Source organism: Rattus norvegicus, chromosome 6, assembly GCF_036323735.1.
Source record: "Rattus norvegicus strain BN/NHsdMcwi chromosome 6, GRCr8, whole genome shotgun sequence".
NCBI classification, from domain to species: Eukaryota; Metazoa; Chordata; class Mammalia; order Rodentia; family Muridae; genus Rattus; species Rattus norvegicus.
Genome location: NC_086024.1, coordinates 107,412,759 through 107,435,990, shown reverse-complemented (window position 1 = coordinate 107,435,990; position 23,232 = coordinate 107,412,759). Strand labels below are relative to the sequence as shown.

Below are 23,232 nucleotides of genomic sequence, written 5' to 3'. Positions count from 1 at the left end.
ATCAGGGACCTGAGCATCCAAGGACTTGGTTCTCGAATGTTCTCTTGGTTGTTACCAATAGACGAAAGTACCAAAACTGAGGCTTCAAGGCTTGGTATACCATTTTAATACACAGTCTTGGTGTCAAGTTTTATGATTGCAGGGCCTACACTGACATTTTCCAGGCAAAGAATCTCAATGGGGCAAGTGTTAAGCAGGTCCAGGAGCTGGGGAGTAATGGCCAGGGCAGGACTAGCTGTGGGTAGGGACTTACCCAGGGTCCATTTGCCCTTTCTTGATTGCTGTTTTCACGCTTGATCCTGCTTCTGAAGAGGCATCCCAAGTGTACTGTTCTCTGCATGCACAACCCACCTTCTTTCCAATGTGGGCTGTCATCTCCTGGCAGTCTGTCGGGAACGCAGGAGAGCTATTTCATTGGCTGAGATCTAGGGGTTCTCATTTCCTCTGGGACAGAAGGGAAGGCTGCCCTGAGCATGCTGCTGTCACAGGTAAGGTAGGAAACGTCCCTACCTGGCTCTTTACAGTGGCCCACATCTAGCTCTCTAGTCCTGTGTAGTGCTGTGTGGCTTTGCTGATGAAGAGCAGGGCCCGGCAGGTGGACCTAAGTCCTTGCTTCCTCTCAGAGGAAGATGCTTCATTTGAGTAGAAACAATGGTATTTCCTGACAGAAAACTATGAGCTCCAAAGCCTACAAGCAGCTTCACCATACCACAGGACTGCCTTGTCTTTCTAGTCACAGGCCCATTGAGTCGAGTCTTGACTCTTGATTTAGTTTTGAGTTCCTGTAGTCAAGACCCTTTAATGTCCACAGACTGCGTCCAGCACTGGAGCTGAACATGGGAAAATGGTAGGTGTTCCTTGGGCAATATAGTTGTCAGCCCTTCCAGAACTCATTCTCTTGAGTAGACATCTCTAGCCTCTGGCCACAGATGTAGCTGAAGGTTTAACTTGAAGAGGCATGGGCCTGCTGGGCTTCCGTGGGATTGGTGGGAACATGTACTACAAGCTGGGTCAACTTTGTCCTCTGCTCAGTGCCTTCCTCCAGCCCTCACAGGGTAAAGGTCAGCGTAGCAGAGACAGATGCCAGAAGGAAGAGGGCAAGTACTCTCACCTAAAGCAGCGTCAGTGCCATCCTGGTGCTGACTTTATCTGATAAAAACCTGTTTTTAAGATGAGCCCAGAGATCTGGTGTATTCTCATATGGGTCAGTAACTTACACATCAACACAATGTACTCTGAAACAAAGGGAACTGAGCCCAACTTTCCCTTTCAGCACTACTAGTTCACTGGACACCTAACCAGCACAAGTCTGATCACTAGCGACCTGATAAGACACTACAAAGTAATCCACAGTCTTCTTGCATCTAATTGTCTGCAAATGTGACTACATTCAGTTGCTTTCCATAAACACATATGAAAGGGGAAATAGAATATTTTGGACAAGTGCTGGCGAAAGTCAGGAAGTCACACTCAGGTGACCCTTAAAGGGCTCACCTTACCTACCTTAGGGGAAGGTGCTCCCACATAGTTACAGCAAGTAAAGCACCTTTGGATCATTGGGATCACAAATTCTAAGTAAACTGCAGTAAGGTCTCACAGGATCCAAGTTGACAGCCCTTGGAATTAACCCCAAGATGAATGTGACCTTTGAGAGAGCCCCTTCCTTCCTGTCCTGTTTGCTTAACTGGCATGGCTCCTGTCACTACAAATCTGTGCTGTGTTTTATGGTGGAACACTGTGACCTGGGAGAGAGAGAACAAGTTGTTGGGGACTCTGTTGCAGAAAACAATCTGCCTCCCAGATTACTACCAGGTAAAATTATGTAGGATGTGCTTAGTGACATAGTCCAGAGCATGCAAGTTCTCTCCATGCACATTTACGTCTTGAGGGATGTGTGAAGACTGGTTGGTGAGGGTGCAGCCCCGGTGCAGTAACTGGGGTTTCTTCCTTCCTCTGCACTGTAACTTAGTGTAACTGAGTACATACATATGTCTAGCATCCGACAGCTCTACCATTAACACACTATATAACTCAGAGAGCAGAAATACTTTTGTGCAAGAAGTGCTGCCAGAGTGCACTTCTGTCTGGTGTAAGCCACACCCCATGATTACAGGCATAGAACAGTGACTTCAGAATCAAGAGTTAAGAATATGCCACATAGGGCTGGAGAGATGGCTCAGCGGTTAAGAGCACTGACTGCTCTTCCAGAGGTCCTGAGTTCAATTCCCAGCAACCACATGGTGGCTCACAACCATCTGTAAAGAGATCTGATGTCCTCTTCTGGTGTGTCTGAAGATAGCTGCAGTGTACTTATATATAATAAATGAATAAATCTTTAAAAAAAAATGCCACATACAACTAACACACTGAATCCTCTTTAAAAATTTCGACCCCCCCCCAAAAAAGACAGAAGGCAAAATGAAAAAATTTATTTCCTGTTTTTATCCACAGTCAATACTGTATTTTTTTCTGATCAATATATGTCAAAAGACTTCTCAGCTTTTATTTTCCATTTTAAACAACTATAGTATTTACAAGCTGTTTACAGTAACGCTCACACACACACTCACAGACACGCGTATGGACACATACCCTTATCTCTGGTGTATAGTGGATGCTGGTAAAGGCAATGACCTTTCAGAGCCCATGAGGAGAAAAGGGAAAGCCACTCTCCTTCCACAGGCACATTCGCCCACAACCATTTCTAACACTGCTTCTTCCTTTCCCCTATGCAGAACTCCATGCCAGGCTTGTAGAGGGCTAACATCATCCATGGTGACAATTTACTCATCTACAGTTTTAAGAAAGCACAGGCAAAAAGAGTCTTCTCATTCCTGTCATTTTGGCTGCAGACTCAAGCTTAGGAAATAATTTTGTTCAGTAACAAGCACACCAAACCCAAGAGTCACCTGGAGCAATCATGACATCCTCTACTGTGCAGGTGACAGGTTCATCCTCACCGCCTGTCAGAGGCCCTCCCTCCCTTCCTCTCACTGGTTCCAGTGGATCACAAACTGTCAGGCACAGAGCTGAAGCACAGGGAAAAGGAACGGCTATAATAGGTGTAAGAGTGCGGCATAAAAGCTGTGTGTAACCCTGCCTGACTTCTCTTCCTCGGACCTCGATGCTAAGCCCACAAATGGGCACATCGGGATGTTCAGCTCAGAGATGGACTTTGGCTCCAATTCAGAAAGAACACCTTTCTAGGCAAGAAAGAGAAATTCTCACCAGACAGTTCTGGACAGACGACTCTAGGAAGTGACACATCACAGAAGAGAGACATCTGCATTGCAGCACATTAGATCCTTCCAGACCTATTTGATAAGCAATTCCTTTCTGATTACAGCTTGTAAATAGGTGACAACTTCCTAATGTGGCTGCCTGGGTGGTGCCTAACAACTAGATGGTTTGAAAAGAGAAACCAAGAAAACAGCTGATCTTCAAATACTTAGAAAAAAAAAAAAGCCTGTGTATAAAATTCTTATCACCTAAATACACTGCGGTATCTAATATCCCTCCTTTGCCCCATCAGAAAGACTCACTATCCATCTAAGCCTGAAACACAAAGTTCAAGGCCAGCAACAGGCTACACGCACCACTTAAAGCTTTAACTGACGGTCTCCATTCATCTTGGAGTTCAGAAAATGCCTCTGGGAGAGACGGATCATCTCACGTGGAAAAGTTGTGGGTCTGTGTCCAAAGTAACTTTATGTAGCTACTAAAAAGAGATGAGAAAGAATACTAAGGACTTTGAAGGCAAAAATGCAGAAATAAATTTGCTTATACTAATAAAAAAGCACTCTAAATATGAAGGCAACTGACACACTGGACAACAGTTCACACTGCAGTAGCGTACACACAACTGCAAAGAATCCTCACATAATACTATTTTTTTCAAGTCATGTATTTAGAACAAAGGCTGACTGAAATTTACCTAAAGAGATGGATGAACACTGGGCAAACATTAAAGACCCAGTTTTTGATGAGTGATGCAAGACAGACTCATCAGGTAAGTCTGGGCTGAGGCAGGAGGGCTGGTGGGAAACTGTAGAGTGTAAAGCGGCAGGTGGCTCTTGCTCAAATGTGAGGCTGTGTTTTATATTTTGAGAGGAGAGAGAAAAATAAAATAAACCAATCCAGAAAGTTCTTAGTGAGAGCTATGGTTTTCTCTGTAAGAATTTGCATGCACTGCTTGATATTCAGTACCAGAGTCACTTTTTATGTGCCTTTCAAGAGAGAAATATATTGTCCCTTATCTTCTGGTTCACGGACCTTAACTATTATCAATATACTTGAAAAAAAATTCAAAACCCCTCCAATCTGGCTTCTCCGCTGCTGACAGAGAGAAGTCAGAACACTTAACAGCTCTTCCCTGAGTGCCTAAAGAGCAATTACTGTTTCTCTGTAAAGCTTCTGCCCGCCCCATCTCTACCCTCCCAGGCTCCCATGAAGCACCACTGTGTGCTAATCCACATTTGTGGAGAAAGTGTAGCTCTTTTCGTGGACATGGTGCACGGGCCCAGGATTCACCGACAGCTTTTAGTTTAGGGCTACAGACTGGTTGGCTTGTTGTTGCTTCTTGGTTGCCGAAGACAAGGCCCCTGCCGCGCTGTCCTCCTACAATGGGGTAAGATAAAGGGGAAAACCAAAGAACAGACCTCGATCAGGCAGCGGCATCCAAAGAGCCACAGAGCGGTTCTAAATTACTTGCAAAACTATGGAACTCTTAAGTTCCAGTAGTTATGGACTAAAGGACTAAAGCAGGTCGGAATTCTGCATTTTAGTGAAAAAGCTAAGCAGAAAACCCAAAACACTGGGTACTTGAAGAAAAACAAATGATAAACTTAATCTTAAAACACAAATCTTTAATTATCATTATCTTTCCTGCTGTAATTAGAAAAGTAGTACTTTCTTTTTTAAAGGTTATTGGTTTTAGACTAAAAAACTAAAAACAAGACTTCTCTTAGGGTTCCTAACTCAAAATTTAATAAAGTTATATGGTAACAAACAATAACTTGTTTCAAGGAAAGTGTCCAACTCTCCCAATTAGGTCTCACTGTACATGGACAGAGCTCTGTCTGACATACGGAACCTTCCTTTCAGCGCATATAACATCTAACGATTACTAGGGAGATCAGGCATGAATACAACTCTGACCCTTTGACCAAGCCATCTACAGTTTATCTTCTGGTTCTTTCTCTGGTGAAATGGATTCTTTTCCATCTTAGATGGCAAACCCTCTCTTTCGCCGCCTGGGAACGGCCATGGCAAGAGCAGACTCATTTTGAGCAGGGAACAAGCAAGCAGCAGGGAGCACAAGTCCTTTGGGAAGGTTAAACACAGCCAGACCCCAGAACACATCGGCCAGCAGAGATTTGCCCAAGTAAGAGGCTGGGATAGAGTAACTGTAGTGGGAAAATACACTTTACAGTGGTCAATTTACAAAGAGAAAGCGCCCCTTTTTGTAAAGATTCAGCAAGTCTTTTGACAAATATTTTTAAAGGATAAAGTCTGCAAAGTTAGAAGTCTATGGAAACGTCAATACAAGGCACATTGGGTTCTGAACACCGACTTTAAAGTAACAGGAGGAACTACAAACAGGGCTTGAAGCCATCCTGTCAGAGGTCCTCTAGCCTGCTGTTAGTGCTCCTTGTTCCTGCAGTGTTGTACACCCGACCTGTATCCTCGTCAGCTCTCTCCTCTCATCTCAGAGGATACGACATTAGGGTGGCCTAACACAGAAGCCACACGTTGGAATGGTCATAACTGGACAGGGTAATCATGGGACATCAGAATGAACTGACCTACTGCCTTCTACTGTCTGTCCACAGGGAGACAGACGGCTGCCCCAGGTGCTCAGAAGAGGTGGGCCATTTCTTTGGAATTTAAAACAAATTAAAAAATGCTTAAAGTTGCCAATGAACCCTAAACTGCAGTTTATACGCAGCCACACTGTAAATCCAAGGTACATATTTCCTGAATACATGCTCTTTTAAAAAACCAATATAATTTATGGGACAACATATGAATTAAGTCAATTTTACAGTCATAAATATTTTTAAGACAGGTGTACACTATACATTACAGAAAATAAATTCAAGTAATGGAGAAAGAGCGGGAAGGAGCAGAGAGCAGAGAGCTGCTATTGATGGCAGATCAAGAACTGACCACATAGACAATTTTGTTTGAAAACATTTTACTTGTGAAACTGAACTTCATGTGAGTAATGTCAAGAGCTAGGAATTCTTTAAATAAGAGGCAACTGATCCTTTCTTCAATTCCTGGGTCTTCGTCTTTGTCTTAAAAAGCAAAAGTATATTCCAGAAGTAACCCTGACAGGACCTGCCACACTGGACATGTGTGGCACACGGGCGATCCCTCGCCAGGTGGATGCACTGATCCCCTGCTCTGGGAAAGGCGAGGGATGAAGCTGCCAGTGTCTCCAGCGCCCAGCGCGCTAACAGAAAAGGAGCAGCGGTTTGCTGGCTGCGTCAGGAAAGGGAGGGGCTTGTCCTGAAGGCAATTTAAATAATGGTATTTTATTTTTATATATAAATAAACGTTCTGAGAAACCTCAGATTTAGTGCATTGCTGTAAAAAATTAGTGCAGTTTTTTTCATTAAAGTTTTTAGTGTTCAAGGACTAAGATAAACCTACGTCTGTCTGTCCATCCTCTTTCTCACTGTACATTAAACTTTACACTATTACATGTCGAACCCAACGTTTCCACATGGGTCTGTTTGCAAAGATCATGGTCAGTGGATTTCATTTTCTACAACAAAAACCATGGCAACTGTTTTTGGCAAAGAAATTAGAAAAATATGAGCTTAGAGTTAGAGACGAGAGTCTGTGGGTTAAAGCATGGATGCATGGAGAGCCTTCCATCCAGAGGCTCCCACAGTTCTGCCTTTCATGCAGCTAACTTAAAAAAATATTTCAGCTTTGAGGATGAAGACCGTGACAGGAGTCAGGGTGGAGAGGAGCTTAACCAAACCACTGGTCAAGCCTTTGCTGAGAAGGGCAGGCGGTCGGTCCCCGTAGGTGGATCTTCGGTAACCTTGCTTTCTCACTCGGGGCTGAGAAGCCAGGAGAGGAGCCCAGGTGTGCAGCACACACTCACACTTCTGCCCCCAGCTCTAGAACCCCGGTTTCAATTACAGTCACGTATTTATCATCGATCTGGACAAGAAGCACTGTCTTGTCGATGTGGGACCTTGTACTTGGGTCTCTGCTGCAAGGCACCCATCGGTGAACCACCTATTATCTCAGAAGAAAACACACAGTTAGACCTTGACTGCCCTCACCCCGAGCCTGTGCAGTTCTGCTAACCACTCAGGCAGAAAGACACAGACCAGCTAAAACCATACGTGAGTCTGATGACCGGGAGAACTTACATGGCCTTCCATGCCCTCCTGAGGACTCCAGTCTTTCCAGCTGTTTCTCCCAGCTTTTAACCGAATTCCTTCATCAGGCCACTGTAGCTCTTTCCTTTTTGACACGTTGATCCCTTCCAGAATCTGACTGAGATCCACAATCTAAACAGATACATGAGGATCATTTCCAACTCATTTCCCCTTGTTAATGAAAAATATAAGGCTAAAACAAAACAAAATTTCTCTCATAGGACTCTCTTTTTCTGTATTGTAAGCTCTCCCTGCTTACTATGAAATTTAAAGAAAATCTATACGGCCCTGAGTCAATTCCCTTTGGACGCCGTCCTGTGATGACTCTGTATCAGCACCAAGTAGGAAACGAGGCCTCCTGCCACGAAAGCTGCTGCCTCGGTTCTCAAGTTGGCAGAAATGAACTTCCCTACATCTCAAAGCGCTCTACTCCCCCACCTAAATGAGTCAACCTTACACAGGAGTCCCCATTCAGCAAGACAGACATAAAAACAAAAGGCAAAGGCCACTGGCCTGCTCACCTGGACCCTATAAACCACTTCCCCCTTTCTGGCATGTGAAATGGTGGCAGGACTCGAGGTGTTGCCTGGCTGGGCCTCAGTGGCACCGCTCTGACTGCCCTCTGCCCCCAGGAAGGCCACGAGGGTGTGATGCTTGCAGGCCGGGATGCTTTGGCTGGAGCTGCTGGAGGAGGGCAGGCCATGCTGCACACAGCCCATGCCACCCTGGCTGGCAGCTTCCATCTGGTTTACCATGGAGAGGCGGGACTGGATGGATGACGGCAAGTTTCGAAGTGATATCTGGCTGGTAGAGGATCGCCGGCATGGCACAAACCCCGTGGTGGACATGCGGAGGGACGAATGCCGGCTGCCGTAGCAGTAGGAAGATTGGCTGGCCATGGAGGCACGTGCCGGTGATTGTCTGACCAGACTGGACTGCACCGAGTGGGCACTGTGGCTAGTGCCTGGTAGGAAGCAATAACAGCTCTCATCAACTGAGACAAGCTCCGCCTGGCCTTCATGCTTGTTAAAACTGTCTTCCCTAAGCTATCACTCCATAAACTTAGAGAACTTAGCATTAACTCTTAAATTACCAAAAAGAAATAAATACTTAAGATTTTCTTGTAAGATTTACATAAAACTATATGTATATATTTCCTAAAGTTTTTTTTTTCTTTTCTTTTCTTTTTTTTTTTTTCAGAGCTGGGGATCGAACCCAGGGCCTTGCGCTTGCTAGGCAAGTGCTCTACCGCTGAGCTAAATCCCCGACCCCTTCCTAAAGTTTTTAAAATTTAAATTCTAGGTGGCTCACACATCTGTAACCCCAGTTCCAGGGGATGGACTCCCTCTTCTGACCTCTGCGGGCACTGCACACATGAGCTGCCCAACACAAGATGCAGGCAAACACTCATACGCATACGATGAAAAGAAACTCTTTCAAAAAAGAAACGCTGAGTGATGTCCCATGCAGTGGAATCTGAGAGCTAAGCTCAGAGGACAAGAGTAGAATGGCAGCTGGCTGGGTGGGACGGGTCGGGGGTCGGAGGTCATGCTGAGGTGCACTGCAGCAGGATGGCTACAGTGAGTACAAGGTTTGTGTGCCTGGAAACTGCTGAGCAGACAGGAAATATTCTGCGCGCGCGCACACACACACACACACACACACACACACACAGAGAGAAAGAGAGAGAGAGACAGAGAGAGAGACAGAGAGAGAGACAGAGAGAGAGAGAGAGACAGAGAGAGAGAAAGCTCCCAGGTGGAAGGGCTGGCTGCTGAGTACCCATTTGAGAGAAACTTGTTGCCTTTAAAAATTCTTAGTGTGAGGTGTCAAGAGACTTACAAGGTCTGTCCCAGGAAGCCCATTTTTAAAGGGAGTAGCCAAAGAGAGTAGTAAGTGACTGACAGTCTCGTGTAAACAGTACTGTACTGCACCACAGAAGAGTTAAGACAGAAGAATCGAATATCATTTGCTTACAAATGTAATAGAAATCTGGGTTTTGGGTTTTTTCTCTGGGTCGTCCTGGCTGTCCTGGCACTCGCTATATGGTTCAGGCTGGCTTCACTCTCAGAGCTGCCTGCCTCTGTCTCCTGCGTGCTGACATTAAAGGTGTGCACAGAAACGTGCGCCAGACCTATACACATGCATCACTGACGGAAACAAACACCGGTATAATTAACTACCACGCTCCTTTACGTGCCTGCACGCACACGCACACGCACACACTCATACACTGGCTTCCTCCCGGCAGCTAAAGGGCCAACATTACACAGAATTCTGTCTCCAGTCACCTAGTGTTGGAGGGTATGATGTGGTGGGCGGGTGGAGTCCGGATCCTGCTCCCTGCCCCGGGTGTCCCGTGCTTCCTTGGGGCACACTGTTGTGGGGATCACTGGCAGTGGTGGCACTGTTAGCAGGACAGGAAGTCCCACCTCCAGTGTCAGAATCTTCAATATTGCCACCACTGTTACAGCCGGCTCCACAGCCTTTCCTTAGCCTGCAGAAAAATTGCAAAGCAGAAAGCCTTAGCCCACCATCACGTTGAAATCAATCCTCTACTCTTCTGAGTCATCAATGTCTACCTTGCAAAGCCTTCCTGGTATAACCAGTTATCAGGAAACACGTCTGTTTCCCAAGAACAGCTTGGGAAGCAAATCCCCACCCTACTCACTGCTTCAAGTCCTTCTGTCAGTTCTACAGCTACGTCTCACTGTCCAGCCACCACAACGAAGAACTGTGCAGAACACAGTTTGGACCCCAGGTGGAGTCGTGAATCTTTGTTTGGCTGGGAGGCGGTGGCTCACACTTTAATCCCAGCACTGAGGAGGCAGAGCATTTTGCTGAGTTCCAGGCTTGCCTGACCCACAGTGAGTTCCAGGACAGCCAGCCAGAGCTACACAGAGAGACCCTGTCTCAAAACCTAAAAACAAACGAGCAAGCAAACACTTCCTGCTCCCCCCAACCCCCCCAAAAAAAGAATAAAAAAAAAACACAAAAAACCACCTTTGTTATCTGAGACAGGCCCTCATTCTGTAGCCTAGAGTGGTCAAGAATTCGGTATGTATTTCAGCAATCCTCCTGCCTCCGCCCCCGAATGCTGGGATTACAGGTGTGAACTACCATACTGAGCACTGACAGCAGAGTTCTTGCCAGTGTCTGCGGAACAAGCCGAGATCCGATTTGTGAATGGCACTGCTATACCTGTTGCTAGACAGCTGCCTTTGCCTTCTCTCCTGTTTTAGGTTTTGCTGTTTTTAAATCCAGGAAGACAAAGAGCTTCCCTGACAATTGCCACTGGATACCCTGCCCCAAGAATGCCCTGGTTCACTGGCAAACCATAACCAAGCCTATATGCTATTTCTCCCCGGGATGAAACTCAAGTTTCTGAAAATGAAATCTCTCTGAACATTACTCTGGCCTGGCTTACGTTCCATTAGAGGCTAAAGCAACCTGATTCTTTAAGCACTGACTAGTCCTCAGAACGTTTCAAGACACCATTAAGAATCTGTGGCTTTAGTTCATAGCCCAATTTCTTTATGCTTTGATGAGTAAGAAACTGAGAATCAGTTTATAATACTCTGTAAGTTCTCCTTACTGTCCACCACACTCTAATGCAGCTCTACCCTCGTCAGGCTTCTCAGACGAAGGGCAGGGGAGATGCAGCATGGGTACTTAATGCACTACAGACTGGGGGATGGCTGGACTGCTGCAATGGCAACAAAGCCTCTTAGTGGCACAACCAGATGTGTGGATGCTCCCTGCTGCTGGAAAGGAACGCAAGGGCAGAGGAAGTAATCCACATGCAAGGTTTCCACATGCAATGTTTCTTCTCTTGGAAGAAGCAAGATGCTGCAGCAAAGTGAGGAAATTCAACATGGGGAGAGGAGCAAAGGAAGTGTTAATTCTGCTGATGTCGCCACAGATACATCAGATTCACCACAGTCAGCCAAGGCCAGATGTTAGCTTTACCTCAGCTTCTGGAGATGAAGAGCTGGTTTCTAGCCTCTGGTGTTCAGGCAGAGCAAGTGTACACTGTACTTCAGCATCTCCATTTTCTCTCCAGGCTTCCAAGGTGAGCTGACAAGGCCCAGGACACACTACTACTGAACAATACAACCCCATTACCTGTGCCAGGTGGATACTATGAAGTCCCGGATGTTTCCCAAGCTGATTGGTCCCCCAAGAATTTCTTTGAGCTGGTCATGGCTGTCAGAGTAAGATGTGGTGAGGGGCGACACGAAGATCGGGTAGCCAATAGGCTGATCACAAGATGAGTTTATCATGTTCCGAAGTGCCTGCTTGGCATTCTGGATGCTGCCTCTCTCTGGGTTCCGGTTCCGGAGAAAAACAAGCTCCTGTTGCTGTCCTGCCCAAAGGCCTCGGACACACTCCTTATTCACCTGGGGGGAGGGCAAAGGCCCAGGAAGAAGAGTGTAGAGACAGTGACAGTGTGGTGACAACTGAAAGGCTGTGAATGCAAGGCCCCCTTTGAAAGGAGTTAACCCAAGGCCCTCATGGAGAGCCAACTGGTAAATACTAAGCACCTACAGTTTGCTTTCTCTCGCTCCACCGTCTACAAATACTAAGTAACACGTAGTCCCCTTTCTTTCGTCAAACCAGTGAGCTAGGCAGCTCTGATGGAAAGGACAGGCAGCGCAAGTTTCATGTTGAGAGGATGTCTGATATTATGGGGTTGATTAAATGATTCGAGCAAGACAGGCAGCTGACGAGATTGCTCAGCAGGAAAGGTCATCTTTACCAAAAGCCAAGCCTGGCAACCTGAACAGGACCCCTGGGACCCACAGGTGTGTGGGAGGAGAGCAGCAATCTGAAAGCTGTTCCCGACTTCCACGGAAATGCTGCACATGGCGTATAAACACACATGCATAGATACACACTCACGATAAGTGTTTAAAGACAAAAGTGAATCATTATAAACTATAAATTTCAAAAACTAAACTTTCTAAACTCCTGAAACATTTACACACACATATGCACACATATGTGAACACGAATGAGTCAGAGTGAGGGAGGATCTAAGGAACATGCCAGTTACAGTTAGCGTTGAGTCACAATGAAGAACACGTTCTGTTATTCTCTTTAAGTGAGGAGAGTGAGCACCTCAGAAGCAACAGAATGCTGGCTTTGAGAGGAGCACTGTCCGGACTGCATTGTAATAGACAGAAGGCCACCAACACTGAAAAAGCTAAACAAAGGCGTTATAGCATCTAAGAAAACCACGTGCGGAGGGAGGGAACTAGCGCAAAGTAAGCAAGCGTTCGTGAACCACGAAAGCACAGTCTCAACAGACGGTGGCCGTTACACGTTCCAGGCTGGACCAAGATGCTAGCCTCATGTCTACGTCACCGTCGTGTGACCCGAGACTCACCTTAATGACCCTGAAGCTCAGGTAGCGTCGGTTGAGCATGATGATCTTGTACTCGTTGGTGCCATCGTCCATGACATGCCGCAGAGCCAGCAAGGAGGGAGAGTTGGCAAGGACTGCGCTCCGCCACGCAGGGTCCCCTTCGTGGGCTATCACAAGGTTCTTCTCATGAGACACGATGGCTTCATAGAGTACAGTGGGGTCGTCATACTCATCTGGGGATGTGAAATGATCCTAGACAGAGAAATGCAAGAGGGTTTTTTGTTTTTGGAAAAAAGGAAAATAACTTCTAGGATGATAAGCAAAAATCCTTACACAGGGTTTGATTTCCTACTATGCATATGAATGCTACTGTGGATCTGAGCGTTGCTGCTCGATTAATTAGGTTAGGGTGGACTTGCTACTGCTCTGCGTGCTCCTGAGCTCTTTAACAAACTCCTTCCCTAAAGCTGGAGAACTAAGAATCATTTCGAAGTTTTGTATATTGTCTTTTATCTCTTTAAAAGTTGTTTTTAATTTTTATTCATACATGTTTAAAATGTATTATTGTGTGTGCAAGGCATGCATGCATGTACTGATCATAGAATGAGTCTGTGGAGTTATTTCACTGTATATAGGTTCCAGGGACTGACCTCATGTCTCCGGGTTTGTGCAGCAAATGCCTTTACCCCCTGAGCTGCTGAGCTGACTCTCACATACACTGTCACAATGTTAAGGAAGAGTAATAAAAGGTCTTCGTATTGTGTTTTTCTAAGCTAAGTATATTTCTCATAAAGCAACACATCTGTAGTAGTTGCAATATTCCACTTATCCTGCCCTTGCCCCTCCTCCTGACTGTACATGGCTCACATACCCAGCCCCATTCTGAAGAGCTTCTTTGTCTCAATAACCACTCAGCTGTATGTTGGACAGTAGATGTTTACTGTCAGCAAGGCTGAGACAGGAAGCATGGATAAAACAAAGAGTCTATGTATCCCTCCAAGACCTCCAAGTTAACAGTATAAGACAAATACCAAAGTCATCATGGCTCAGACCTGAATGTCAGCAGCAGCTAGTTACTCAGGAGACCAAGTACTTGGGAAGCACAGCTGGGGAAGTAGCCGGTCTAGTATTAGAGATTTGGATTATGGGTAATTCCTTAGTAACTGTGCAGAACTTAATAAAACTTCATAATTGGAGTCTCATTCATTTGAAGCTGGGATAAACATAATTTGTATTAATTTACAAACAAGACTCCCTGTCTGTGTCTGTCTGTCTCTGTCTCTCTCTGAGGGAGTATACAAGGCTCAAAGTCAGTCCCTTAGTATAGTATCCCCCACTGCAACTGACCTGCCACTGTCTTTTCTTTTAAATATTGAATTTTGTCTCAAAACTCTAAAGCGACTCTGAACAAGGACAATTATACTTGACCCCAAAAGAGTGTTTTTCCTATGATCTTCAAAACACAGTAATCCATATTTAAATAACTCATCCCTTGCTGTTAATGGTCCCAAAGAATGAGGATTTTACCTCACTTGAGGAACACGTCACATTGTATGTGGGGGACGGTATTCTAGTTAGCTATGGGGACAGCGGATGAATTCCCCACCTGGCTCTGACCATTGCCAGGACATAACCACAATGTATTTTTCCCACAGTCGAGGGCTTTGGAAACATTTGTCACTTCTCTGAGCCTGCCCTGCTACAGTGAGGCACTGGGCAAAATGAGAAGAAGGCAGCAGTTTGCTGCCCTCCTGAGGAGTCACACAGTGCTTGCAGCTGTCCCATGCTCACTGAGTAAGGGACCCGAACTGCAATCACTTATCTCAAACAAGCATTTCAGGATAGAGACCTTCCTTTTCAGTCTACTGTTGACATGTAGGTCATAAATATTAAAGAATATTAATATTAAAACTCATTACTAATGTTGCTGAGGAACAGGTTCAAGTTTCTGGGCTTTAATGCTTTACTACGGCTCTTCCCTGGTTCAGATGAGAGCCTTTACAAAGGTCCCCAAAACACAACATGGACTCAATGGCAAAGTATGAGCAAACTCCCAAAATGAATTGAACAACACAGCCAGTTCGCCTCTTACCTGGTGGAGTTTAATGGACATACGGATTCCAGGGACAACAACTTTCCTTAGCAGCTCCATGTCAGCAAAGATCCACTCGTCTCGGACTGAAGAAATCCGGAAGTCCCCTTTAAACAGGGCGTGCAATCCGTAGAGGAAGGACTCCAGGTTACTGCAAGGTTGGAGATAAAGAGCACACATTCTGACAGGGTCTTCATGACACTCAACCTCACGTCTGCTCTGCATCAGGAATCCAGAGCAGCGGACCTCAATCTGTGGGCTGAGACCCACTGGGGTCACAGGTCAGATGTCCTGCATATCAGATACTGACATTATGACTCATGACAGCAGCAAAGGGACAGTTATGAAGCAACAGCAAAATAATCTTATGACTGGGGGTTCCCTGCAACATGAGGAACTGTATTAAAGGGTTGCAGCATTAGGAAAGTTGAGAACTGCTGCTCTAAGAGTGTGTTGAAAGAAGAATCCAGGAACTAAAGTCTGAACTCATAAGCCAGACGCAGGAGACAGGTCCTGTTTGACTAGGAGCCTCACTTAGGACTCATGGTAATAGCTCATACAGACAGCAGGCAGAGAGCCGAAGATTCCAAGGAAAATAAAGAGAGTCTAATGTAAAACATGTAATCAAAAGACATTTAAAAATAGGAATTATTTCTTTCAAATGTACACATTAGAAAAATGATCTAGACAAAATTATGAAAAAATGTAGAAAAGTGAAGAAAATTAAATACACTATAAATGTGCAGAGACCAATCAAATCTTATGAAATGATCATAAAATAGTACAAAATGAAAGTTCAAACAAATTCAATCAATTAACTAAACAAAACATAATTAGTTTAGGTCACAGAGAGGTTCTCACACTCTTTCTTCTTAAAACATTGTGTGTATGTGTGTATTCCCTGCATGTGTGTCTATGCACTTGGCCAGCCTGGTGCTCACAGAGGGCATCAGAGCCCCTGGAACTGGAGTTACAGATGTTTAAGAGCCACCATGTTGGCTGGGAATTGAACCCAGGTTTTCTGGCAGAGCAGCCAGTGCTCTTAACCACTGAGCCACGTCTCCAGCCCCCTCTTCCCCCACATCTTCTTGGAACCAGGGATAGATGCCTCTTACCTGGACATATGGTGGGAGGCTGTTCCCAAAGCTCTTCGTCCCAGAACACAGAGTCCATAACAAAGAGTCACCAGAGATGAATCTTTATCTACATCAAGTGGCTTTAAAAATAAAGAACATGTCAGAAAGCTATATAAGTATTTAAGAAACTAGAAAATATCCAATTAATTAGTAAGAGACAAGAATGAGCTGAACTTTATAATCAAAGAAGGAAGAAAAGGTTTTTTTGTTTTGTTTTTGCCGTAACACTGCCTTGGGGACACACTGGAGGTGGGAGACAGGCTTGCTACACTGGTGAGTATCCTTTAGCGTGAAGTGAGTGCTTCTCCACAGCTTGGAGGGCTTTCTAGGGCAGAGGTCCTTCTAGGAAAGGAGTTACAGGAGCAAAATGCCCGCAGCACTACGAACTGTGTTCTGAAGGGACTGTGATGGGTAGAATACACTGCAGGGCTGAGTGGGTGATAGGGCGTCTGAAGAGAATGGGAACACCCAGCTTGGACGTGGGCCTCAAAAGTATTTATTTTATATGTATGAGCATGTTTGCCTGAGGAGGCCTGAAGAGGGTGTTGAATCCCCTGGAACTAGTCATAACTAGTTAGATGGTTGTGGGCCACCATGTGTGTGCTAGGAACCGAACTCAGGTCCTCTGTAAGAACAGCAAGTGTGTTTAACTGATGAGTCATGTTCCCAGCCAAGGTGAGCCTTTGAATATATGTTGTATGGACATGCAGAAGAACTTCCTCAAGCTATGTCCAACCTTCCAGTAACCTCTGAGAGAGGGTGCTTGAGTTGAGGATGAAGGCCATTTCTGAATGAAAAGCTAGTGTACTTCTACACTACCTAAGCCAGAAAAGGGATATTATAACATGGTCATATGCCAACCCCGCCCTCCACCAAATATAAAAAATTATGCAAAGCCCTTAAGTATATTCCATGTATGAAAAACAAAACAAAGCCACCTGCGTTACAAGTTTGGAAGGAAAGTCAGTCTCAAATGTTGACTGTCCACCCCATCTCAGACGGCCATTTGATCCTGTCCACTATTTCTCCTTTAAAACAGCGGCTCTCATCAGAACAGGTTGCATATCTGGTGTACAGTTCAAAGGCTACCACTCAGACTCTAAATGATGGAAGACGTAAGATGACAGGATGCCTGGACGTAGTTGGGAAGTAAGGCCACCAGCAAGATACCTCTGCAGGCACTGGCTGTCAAGATGGATACTAGCTCCACGGTACCACAGACACAGAATGCTCAGCTTCAGAGAAGCCACAGCGGGAGTGAGCCCTGGAGACAGTGCTGGGGTTTGTGGTTTTGATAGTCTGGCCAGAGGCATGGGAGTGTGATAAGCCTAGAAGAAATAGTAGTTGGAAAATCTATAATTTATCTTACTTCAGGTAGGACAAATTATCCTAATGTGTGCCCCTGGTGTAACCACTTGAATTAAAGTTACCAGGGAGATTCCTACTTTATGTTTGTGGTCTAGATTGACAGAATCAGAATTTTTTGCAAGAGACTTAAAAAAAATCTTTACTTCCAAAGTGCGCTGTTGGTTTTTATCTAAATCCCACGAATGTCCCAGATGTGCACTGTCCAACAGTAGTCACAATTAAACAAGCTATTACAACGATCACAGCTAAGCAAAACGTAGGACCCTTTTCAAGTGTTAAAGCCGTATGACACTGGACTGCAGAGGGTACATCTGTCACGGCTGGAAGTTCTCAGAGACAGCACTGGTCTAGACCTGCATTTGGGACAAACATAGTTAGGTCTGGTGGACAGCGTGTATGGACTGGATTTTGGAAAGCACTGTGGAACCACAACTCGTGTATGTCATGCTGCCTGGATGGATGCTGCAATACCAAGGAGGACCATTCTCTCCCAGCTGCCTTGGCAGAGCTGGCTTGGCCCAGACATGATGATGTGGACACAGGAAGGGCAGGGAAAGCCCACGCACAGTAGCTAACAGCTGTTTCCCCCTTTTGTTAAAAACCTGATTCAGAGAACTGCAAAGGCTAGGGACCAGCTCTACCTTTGCTCTGCGGGAAGAGCAGTACTCTATCCAGTTGAGGTAAATCACACAGAAACTCTCCCGAGATATGCCTGCCAGCCGGTGGTCATAGTCCTCATCGATGTTTGGGTTAAAAGTTGGGTCAACATCAACATAGTTCCGGTCTGCACACAGACGCAATCCCTCCTGCATTGTCTCGTTAGCCAGCCACTCCTCCAACTTGGAGGAGGTTGTGACATAATAAATGATGCCCTAATTAAGAGACACAGGGAATTCAAGTCAAATCACAATGCAAATTTATTCTAACTTAGCATTATATTAAAACAAAATAAGTTTATTTCTGTTGTTAAATGAACATCCACTGTTCCTACAGATGATACAATTCAGAATACTTCATTTTAACTCAGGGTCTTACACCAACATTTCAAGAAAGCACTTGAAGCCTTCCTAAATGAAAATATCATCCAGTACTTTAAGATCACAACCATGAATTCAGCAAGGCAACTGTAATGTATTAATTTCAGTGCTTTTGAATCAGGCTATTTTTAAAGAGGTGAAAAACTACTCTATTATATTTATTTTGAAAATTTCCTCAAAGTTATTAAAACTTTTGGTGTCCATAGGTCAAGTGATAGAAAAAAACAAAAGGGAGACACACATTCACCTGCGAGCATGAGCGTGCACACACACACTCACACACACACACACGCACACACACACTCTCACACGCACACACACGCACGCACACACATACACTCTTGCACAGAGAAACATGTGGGTGTGGCACACAAACAAGCTAAGAAAGTGTTGTAAATTAAGCTTTTTTAGCTTCCTGGTTTTAACCAAACGGAAGGCTAAGTGTTCATAAAAATAATTTGGAACTTAGTAGAAACAATATAAAATAGAAAAAAAATCCAGATGTACAAATCATGGCTACCACACAACATTTTTCTTAAAAATACTGACCTTGCTGGGCCTGGTGAAATGCCTTTAATCCCAACAGAGACAGAAGCAGCTGGGTCTCTGAGAATTCCAGGCTAGCCTGGTTTATCTACATAACAAGTTCCAGGGTGGCTGGGGCTATAATAGTATTGCCCAGGCTCCATGAAGCAAACCATTACAGAAGTAACAAACACCTCACCTCACCTATAAAGGACTCCCCTAGGCCAGTATGAGCTCCAGTGTCACAGTCTCAACATGGCCTTCAAACGTCGTGGAAACACCTATCAATACTCTTGGCTGCAGATTTAAGTGTCTCAAGAGCCATGCAAACGTGTGCATGTGTGTGAGCACTTGACGTCCTAAACCATAACCCGCGAATGAATGCCAGCTATAGAAGGCAAGGGACACGTGGAATATGAAATAGCAAGGCCTTCATGGGGTTCGGGTGTATTTTTATTTCCATGGGTGTGCTTTGATTGACCTCTCTGGTAGGAAAAACCACAATTTTGAGAGGTTAAGAATGTTTAGTAAGCACATACTATAAACATGGCAAAAATGAATGCACACACGAATGAATGAATACAAATGTACATATGTGTACATGTGTGTCTGCTCAATGGTCCTAACGAATGCCAGCTATTAACGGCAACCGAAAGCCGTTGGCTGTGTGGAGGCCGAGGCAGGCAGACAGTGTGTCAAGGCTCTTACCTTGACGTAGTAGGTGGTAAGTACTCGGCGAAGGTCAAAGACTTGAAGCATGGACGCGGCACTGTTGTCAGTGATGCTGTAGCCCTCCAGAATGTACTTAGTGACAACCACTTCCCATGCCAGCCAGCGCTGGCCAAACGCAGCGTTAAAGGAAAGCACATGAGGAACATGGCCAGGCTCACAACAGCAAAACCCTTCGTCCTCTTCTACTCCTTCTGTGATGGCTTCCACTTCCCGCTGCTGACAGTAGGTACCTTAGCACAAGACAAGACGGTTACAGACAATGACAAAAGGCTAGCAACTGGGAAAAAGAATGCAGGGTAGGCACAGACTGTTAGAAGAAACACACTTTACAGCTCTCAGAGTGTGTGACTGACTGACTTTAGAACGTTCATCAGCAAACTGCAGCACACTCAGAGCTCAGGCAGGCTTTCTGTTCATCGACAGTGCGCTCCAGCCCACTAAAGGCCTGGGAAGTTATGCAATGAAGTAACTTCTCTAGTTCTGACTAACAGATTTCCAAAATACCTTAATGGGCTTACAACTGCATTAGTACCAGGTGCAGCCCAAATGAGTAAATGCCCACCAAAACAGCAGCACACGGACACTGAACGTAAATAAGTTCCTATTTGTGCACAGCTAGTTAGTCTGCAGGGTTTGCTAACTTAAGTTAGTATCTTTTTGAATATACATTTTTCTGTGTAGAAAGAACTGGCTTGTCAGCACATAAAATTGTGGAGGACTGGTAGGAGGGGCAACAATCTCAAAGATCTAATTTTGTAATTTTTTAAAGATTCATTTATTATGTGTATGTGTCCCTGAGTACATGTCTGTGCATCTCATGCATGCGGGTGCCCTCGGAGGCCAGAAGAGGGGGTCAGATTCCCTGGAAGTGGAGTTGTGGGCCACCTGGTCTGGGTGCTGGGAGCAGGGCCTGGGTCCTGTGCACGAGCAGCAATGCTAAGCTAAGCTCTACTCCAGCTGTCGACTCATCTGGGATTTACACACACAACTGCCCCAGCACAGGCACCTACACACCTGAAGGTGAGTGCGAGGCTTACCTCGGAATTCAAGTCCTCGAAGCTGGAAAGTGACCAGGCCATTGCCCGTCTCTATGAGGTGGACCAATGCATTGAGATAGTCAGAGGCAAGGATGAAGCAGTCTCCAGTGCTGTAGTTCCCCCACCGTCCTAGCAGCAGATCACCACAAAGACTGTGCTGTAGGGATCTGGTCAAATGTTCATAGAAGATAGAATTCAGATTGTTGTCATCTGATCCTATAAGAAGAGAGTTTAAGAAAAGATTAGTTCACTTCAAGCACCTGTTGTACTGATGGACAAGATCACTAAAAATACTGAACTTAGGTAGACAACATAATGTAGACTAAAAAGCCAGCACTCAAGAGCAAAGGCAGGGAGACTGTGACACAAATTTGGAGTCAGCTTGGGTTACAGGGTGAGACAAAACAACCTAAACGAACAAACCTAAAACCCAATTCTTCTTATAGCCATGTTTACATTTATTTACCCAGAAAACCACACACCATGCACCTACAATTTGTATATAAAAAGAAAACTGTGCAAGGTTTGGATGTACAATGTCCCCCAAAGATTCATGCACAGTTGGGGACAATACCAGGAGGTAAAAACAGCAGGGTATGGCTTGGGAATGTGTCCACAAAGAGAGCTCTGCTGCCTCGTGCTCCTGGGTCCTGAGGTTCTACCTTAGCACAAGCCCACAGAACATGGCCCATGGTGCCAGACAACCTGAGACTTACACCTCTGAAACTGTGACCCGCTCATCTGGGGTATTTTAGCACAGCAAAAACCTCATTAATACATAGCAAATAATGAGTAAAGCTTCAGAATCAAGATTTAGGAGTCAAGGGGCTGGAGAGAGCTCCGCAGTTAAAAGCATGTATAGTTCTTATAGAGAACCTGCGCTTTATTCCAAGCACTGGTAACAGGCAGCTAGCTCAACAACTGGTTAATGCCAGCTCTAGGAGTTCCCTCTTTTGGTGTCCACAAGCATCTGTACCCACGTGTGTGCACATGCACACGCTCGAGCGCACACACTCAGGCATGCATGCGCACACATTTAAAAATAAAGGAAGTCTTGAAGAGAACTATCAATACTCCTCAGAGGGTTCCCATTTGTGCAGTGTGGAGTTCTGACTAGATGCACGCTAGAAACTTTCAAATTGTTTATGATTCAAGGATTGCAACATGCCTTTCCACCCAAACTATACAGAATGCAAAATCCAAGGGAACAAAAAGATGATCTGATAAAAGAAGTTGGTAAGACCATGTCAGATTTTAACAAACAAATCCAAAACAAAGACAAATGAGTCGAAGTGCAAACACTGTGAAGGCTTATACGGAACAGACATGAACTGAGCATGCGGACACAGCAGCACCCGCAGAGCTGGCCATGAGCTTATAATGGAGGAAAAGCATTAGGAGAACATCACAGACCACAGGAGACAACCACCTTTGCAAGCTTCCCACCCACAGCAGCCAGCCCTAAGCTGTAGTCAAAGTACTGGAGAAAGGCCAATGTTCAAGGCTCGGGAGTTATTTTAAACTCACACTAACTACACACGAAGACAATGAGAAATGAGAGTCTAATTACGCTAGCTGTACGTCTGTCTGTCCATTAAAGAGTGTGCAGATTCTCACCCAGGGTCTCTTCCTGCTCTTACAGCATCTGAGAGAACTCTAAGCTTGCATGAGCTCCCACTGGAGAGGAGGGGTTCTTTCCTCTGTGAGACTATCAGGGATTAATGTTGAGTAAACAGTTCTCTTTAATTCAGTTTTATAATTGAAAGTCAATTTGATTCTCAGATGGATAGAGCATTTGAAAAACTTTCTAAGTTAAATGGCAACATATTCCTGTCCATTTGGGAGAAATGTTTGTTGGAGGAGTTAATTAATAGTTTCCTGAGCTAATTAACTGATGCGTTAGTCTCCTTTGGTTAGAGCAGCAAGGTTCCCAGGAACAGGGTGATAAAATAAGATTTTCTAAGTCAGCTAAGAATCAAACTTCAGATAATGATACTACAACCAAAATTCAACCCACTGAAGCCTCATCTTGGATGGAAATTAGAAACCTCCCATGATATTCACACACACAGTCAAGTAAGATTAAGTTTGAACATTTACCTAACACATGGGGGAAGGACACGTGTTGGAGCACTTAAAGTTCTTACCTAGCTTTCGTCTAGTCTGTACTCAGTTCACGTAAGGACCATCCTTGAATGACACCTTAAAACTTCTATCTGCATTCTTAAGATACATTTAATAAGGGATAAGTATATATGGTGGACATGCTCTAAGTCACACATACTGTGACTAAAGGAAATAGAAAAGTGAAGGATATCTGATTTTTAAGAAATGATTATTTATTTGTATCTGCAGAAAGATAGTAAATTAAGGCTAATCTGTACTACACCGTGTTTGAAGCCAGGCTGGGCTACAGAGAGAGCCTGTCTCCTTTTAGAGAATTTATAGTAAGTGGGAGTGAAGCTATGAACGTACGTACGTGTGTGTGTGTGTGTGTGTGTGTGTGTGTGTGTGTGTGCGCGTGCACCCACACC

General features: G+C 44.9%; 1 protein-coding gene across 12 annotated transcripts in view; it reads right to left on the bottom strand.

Annotated features, from left to right (window-relative positions):
• Positions 1-2,414: 2,414 nt before the first annotated feature.
• Positions 2,415-23,232, bottom strand: part of Pcnx1 (pecanex 1) — a 136,873-nt gene continuing 116,055 nt past the window's right edge. For 10 of the 12 annotated variants that reach the window (XM_006240299.5, XM_039112294.1, XM_063261934.1 and 7 more), the window contains 11 exons: positions 20,699-20,914; positions 19,638-19,891; positions 18,009-18,239; positions 15,979-16,079; positions 14,864-15,014; positions 12,793-13,023; positions 11,529-11,803; positions 9,695-9,900; positions 7,925-8,367; positions 7,395-7,535; positions 2,415-7,257 (listed from right to left, as the gene is read on the bottom strand). In XM_006240299.5, coding sequence (XP_006240361.1) covers positions 7,117-7,257; positions 7,395-7,535; positions 7,925-8,367; positions 9,695-9,900; positions 11,529-11,803; positions 12,793-13,023; positions 14,864-15,014; positions 15,979-16,079; positions 18,009-18,239; positions 19,638-19,891; positions 20,699-20,914 — 2,390 coding nt within the window. In that variant the 3' untranslated portion in view covers positions 2,415-7,116. The remainder of the gene's footprint in view (positions 7,258-7,394; positions 7,536-7,924; positions 8,368-9,694; positions 9,901-11,528; positions 11,804-12,792; positions 13,024-14,863; positions 15,015-15,978; positions 16,080-18,008; positions 18,240-19,637; positions 19,892-20,698; positions 20,915-23,232) is intronic. The other 2 variants (XM_039112295.2, NM_001170347.1) reach the window with 2 other exon arrangements.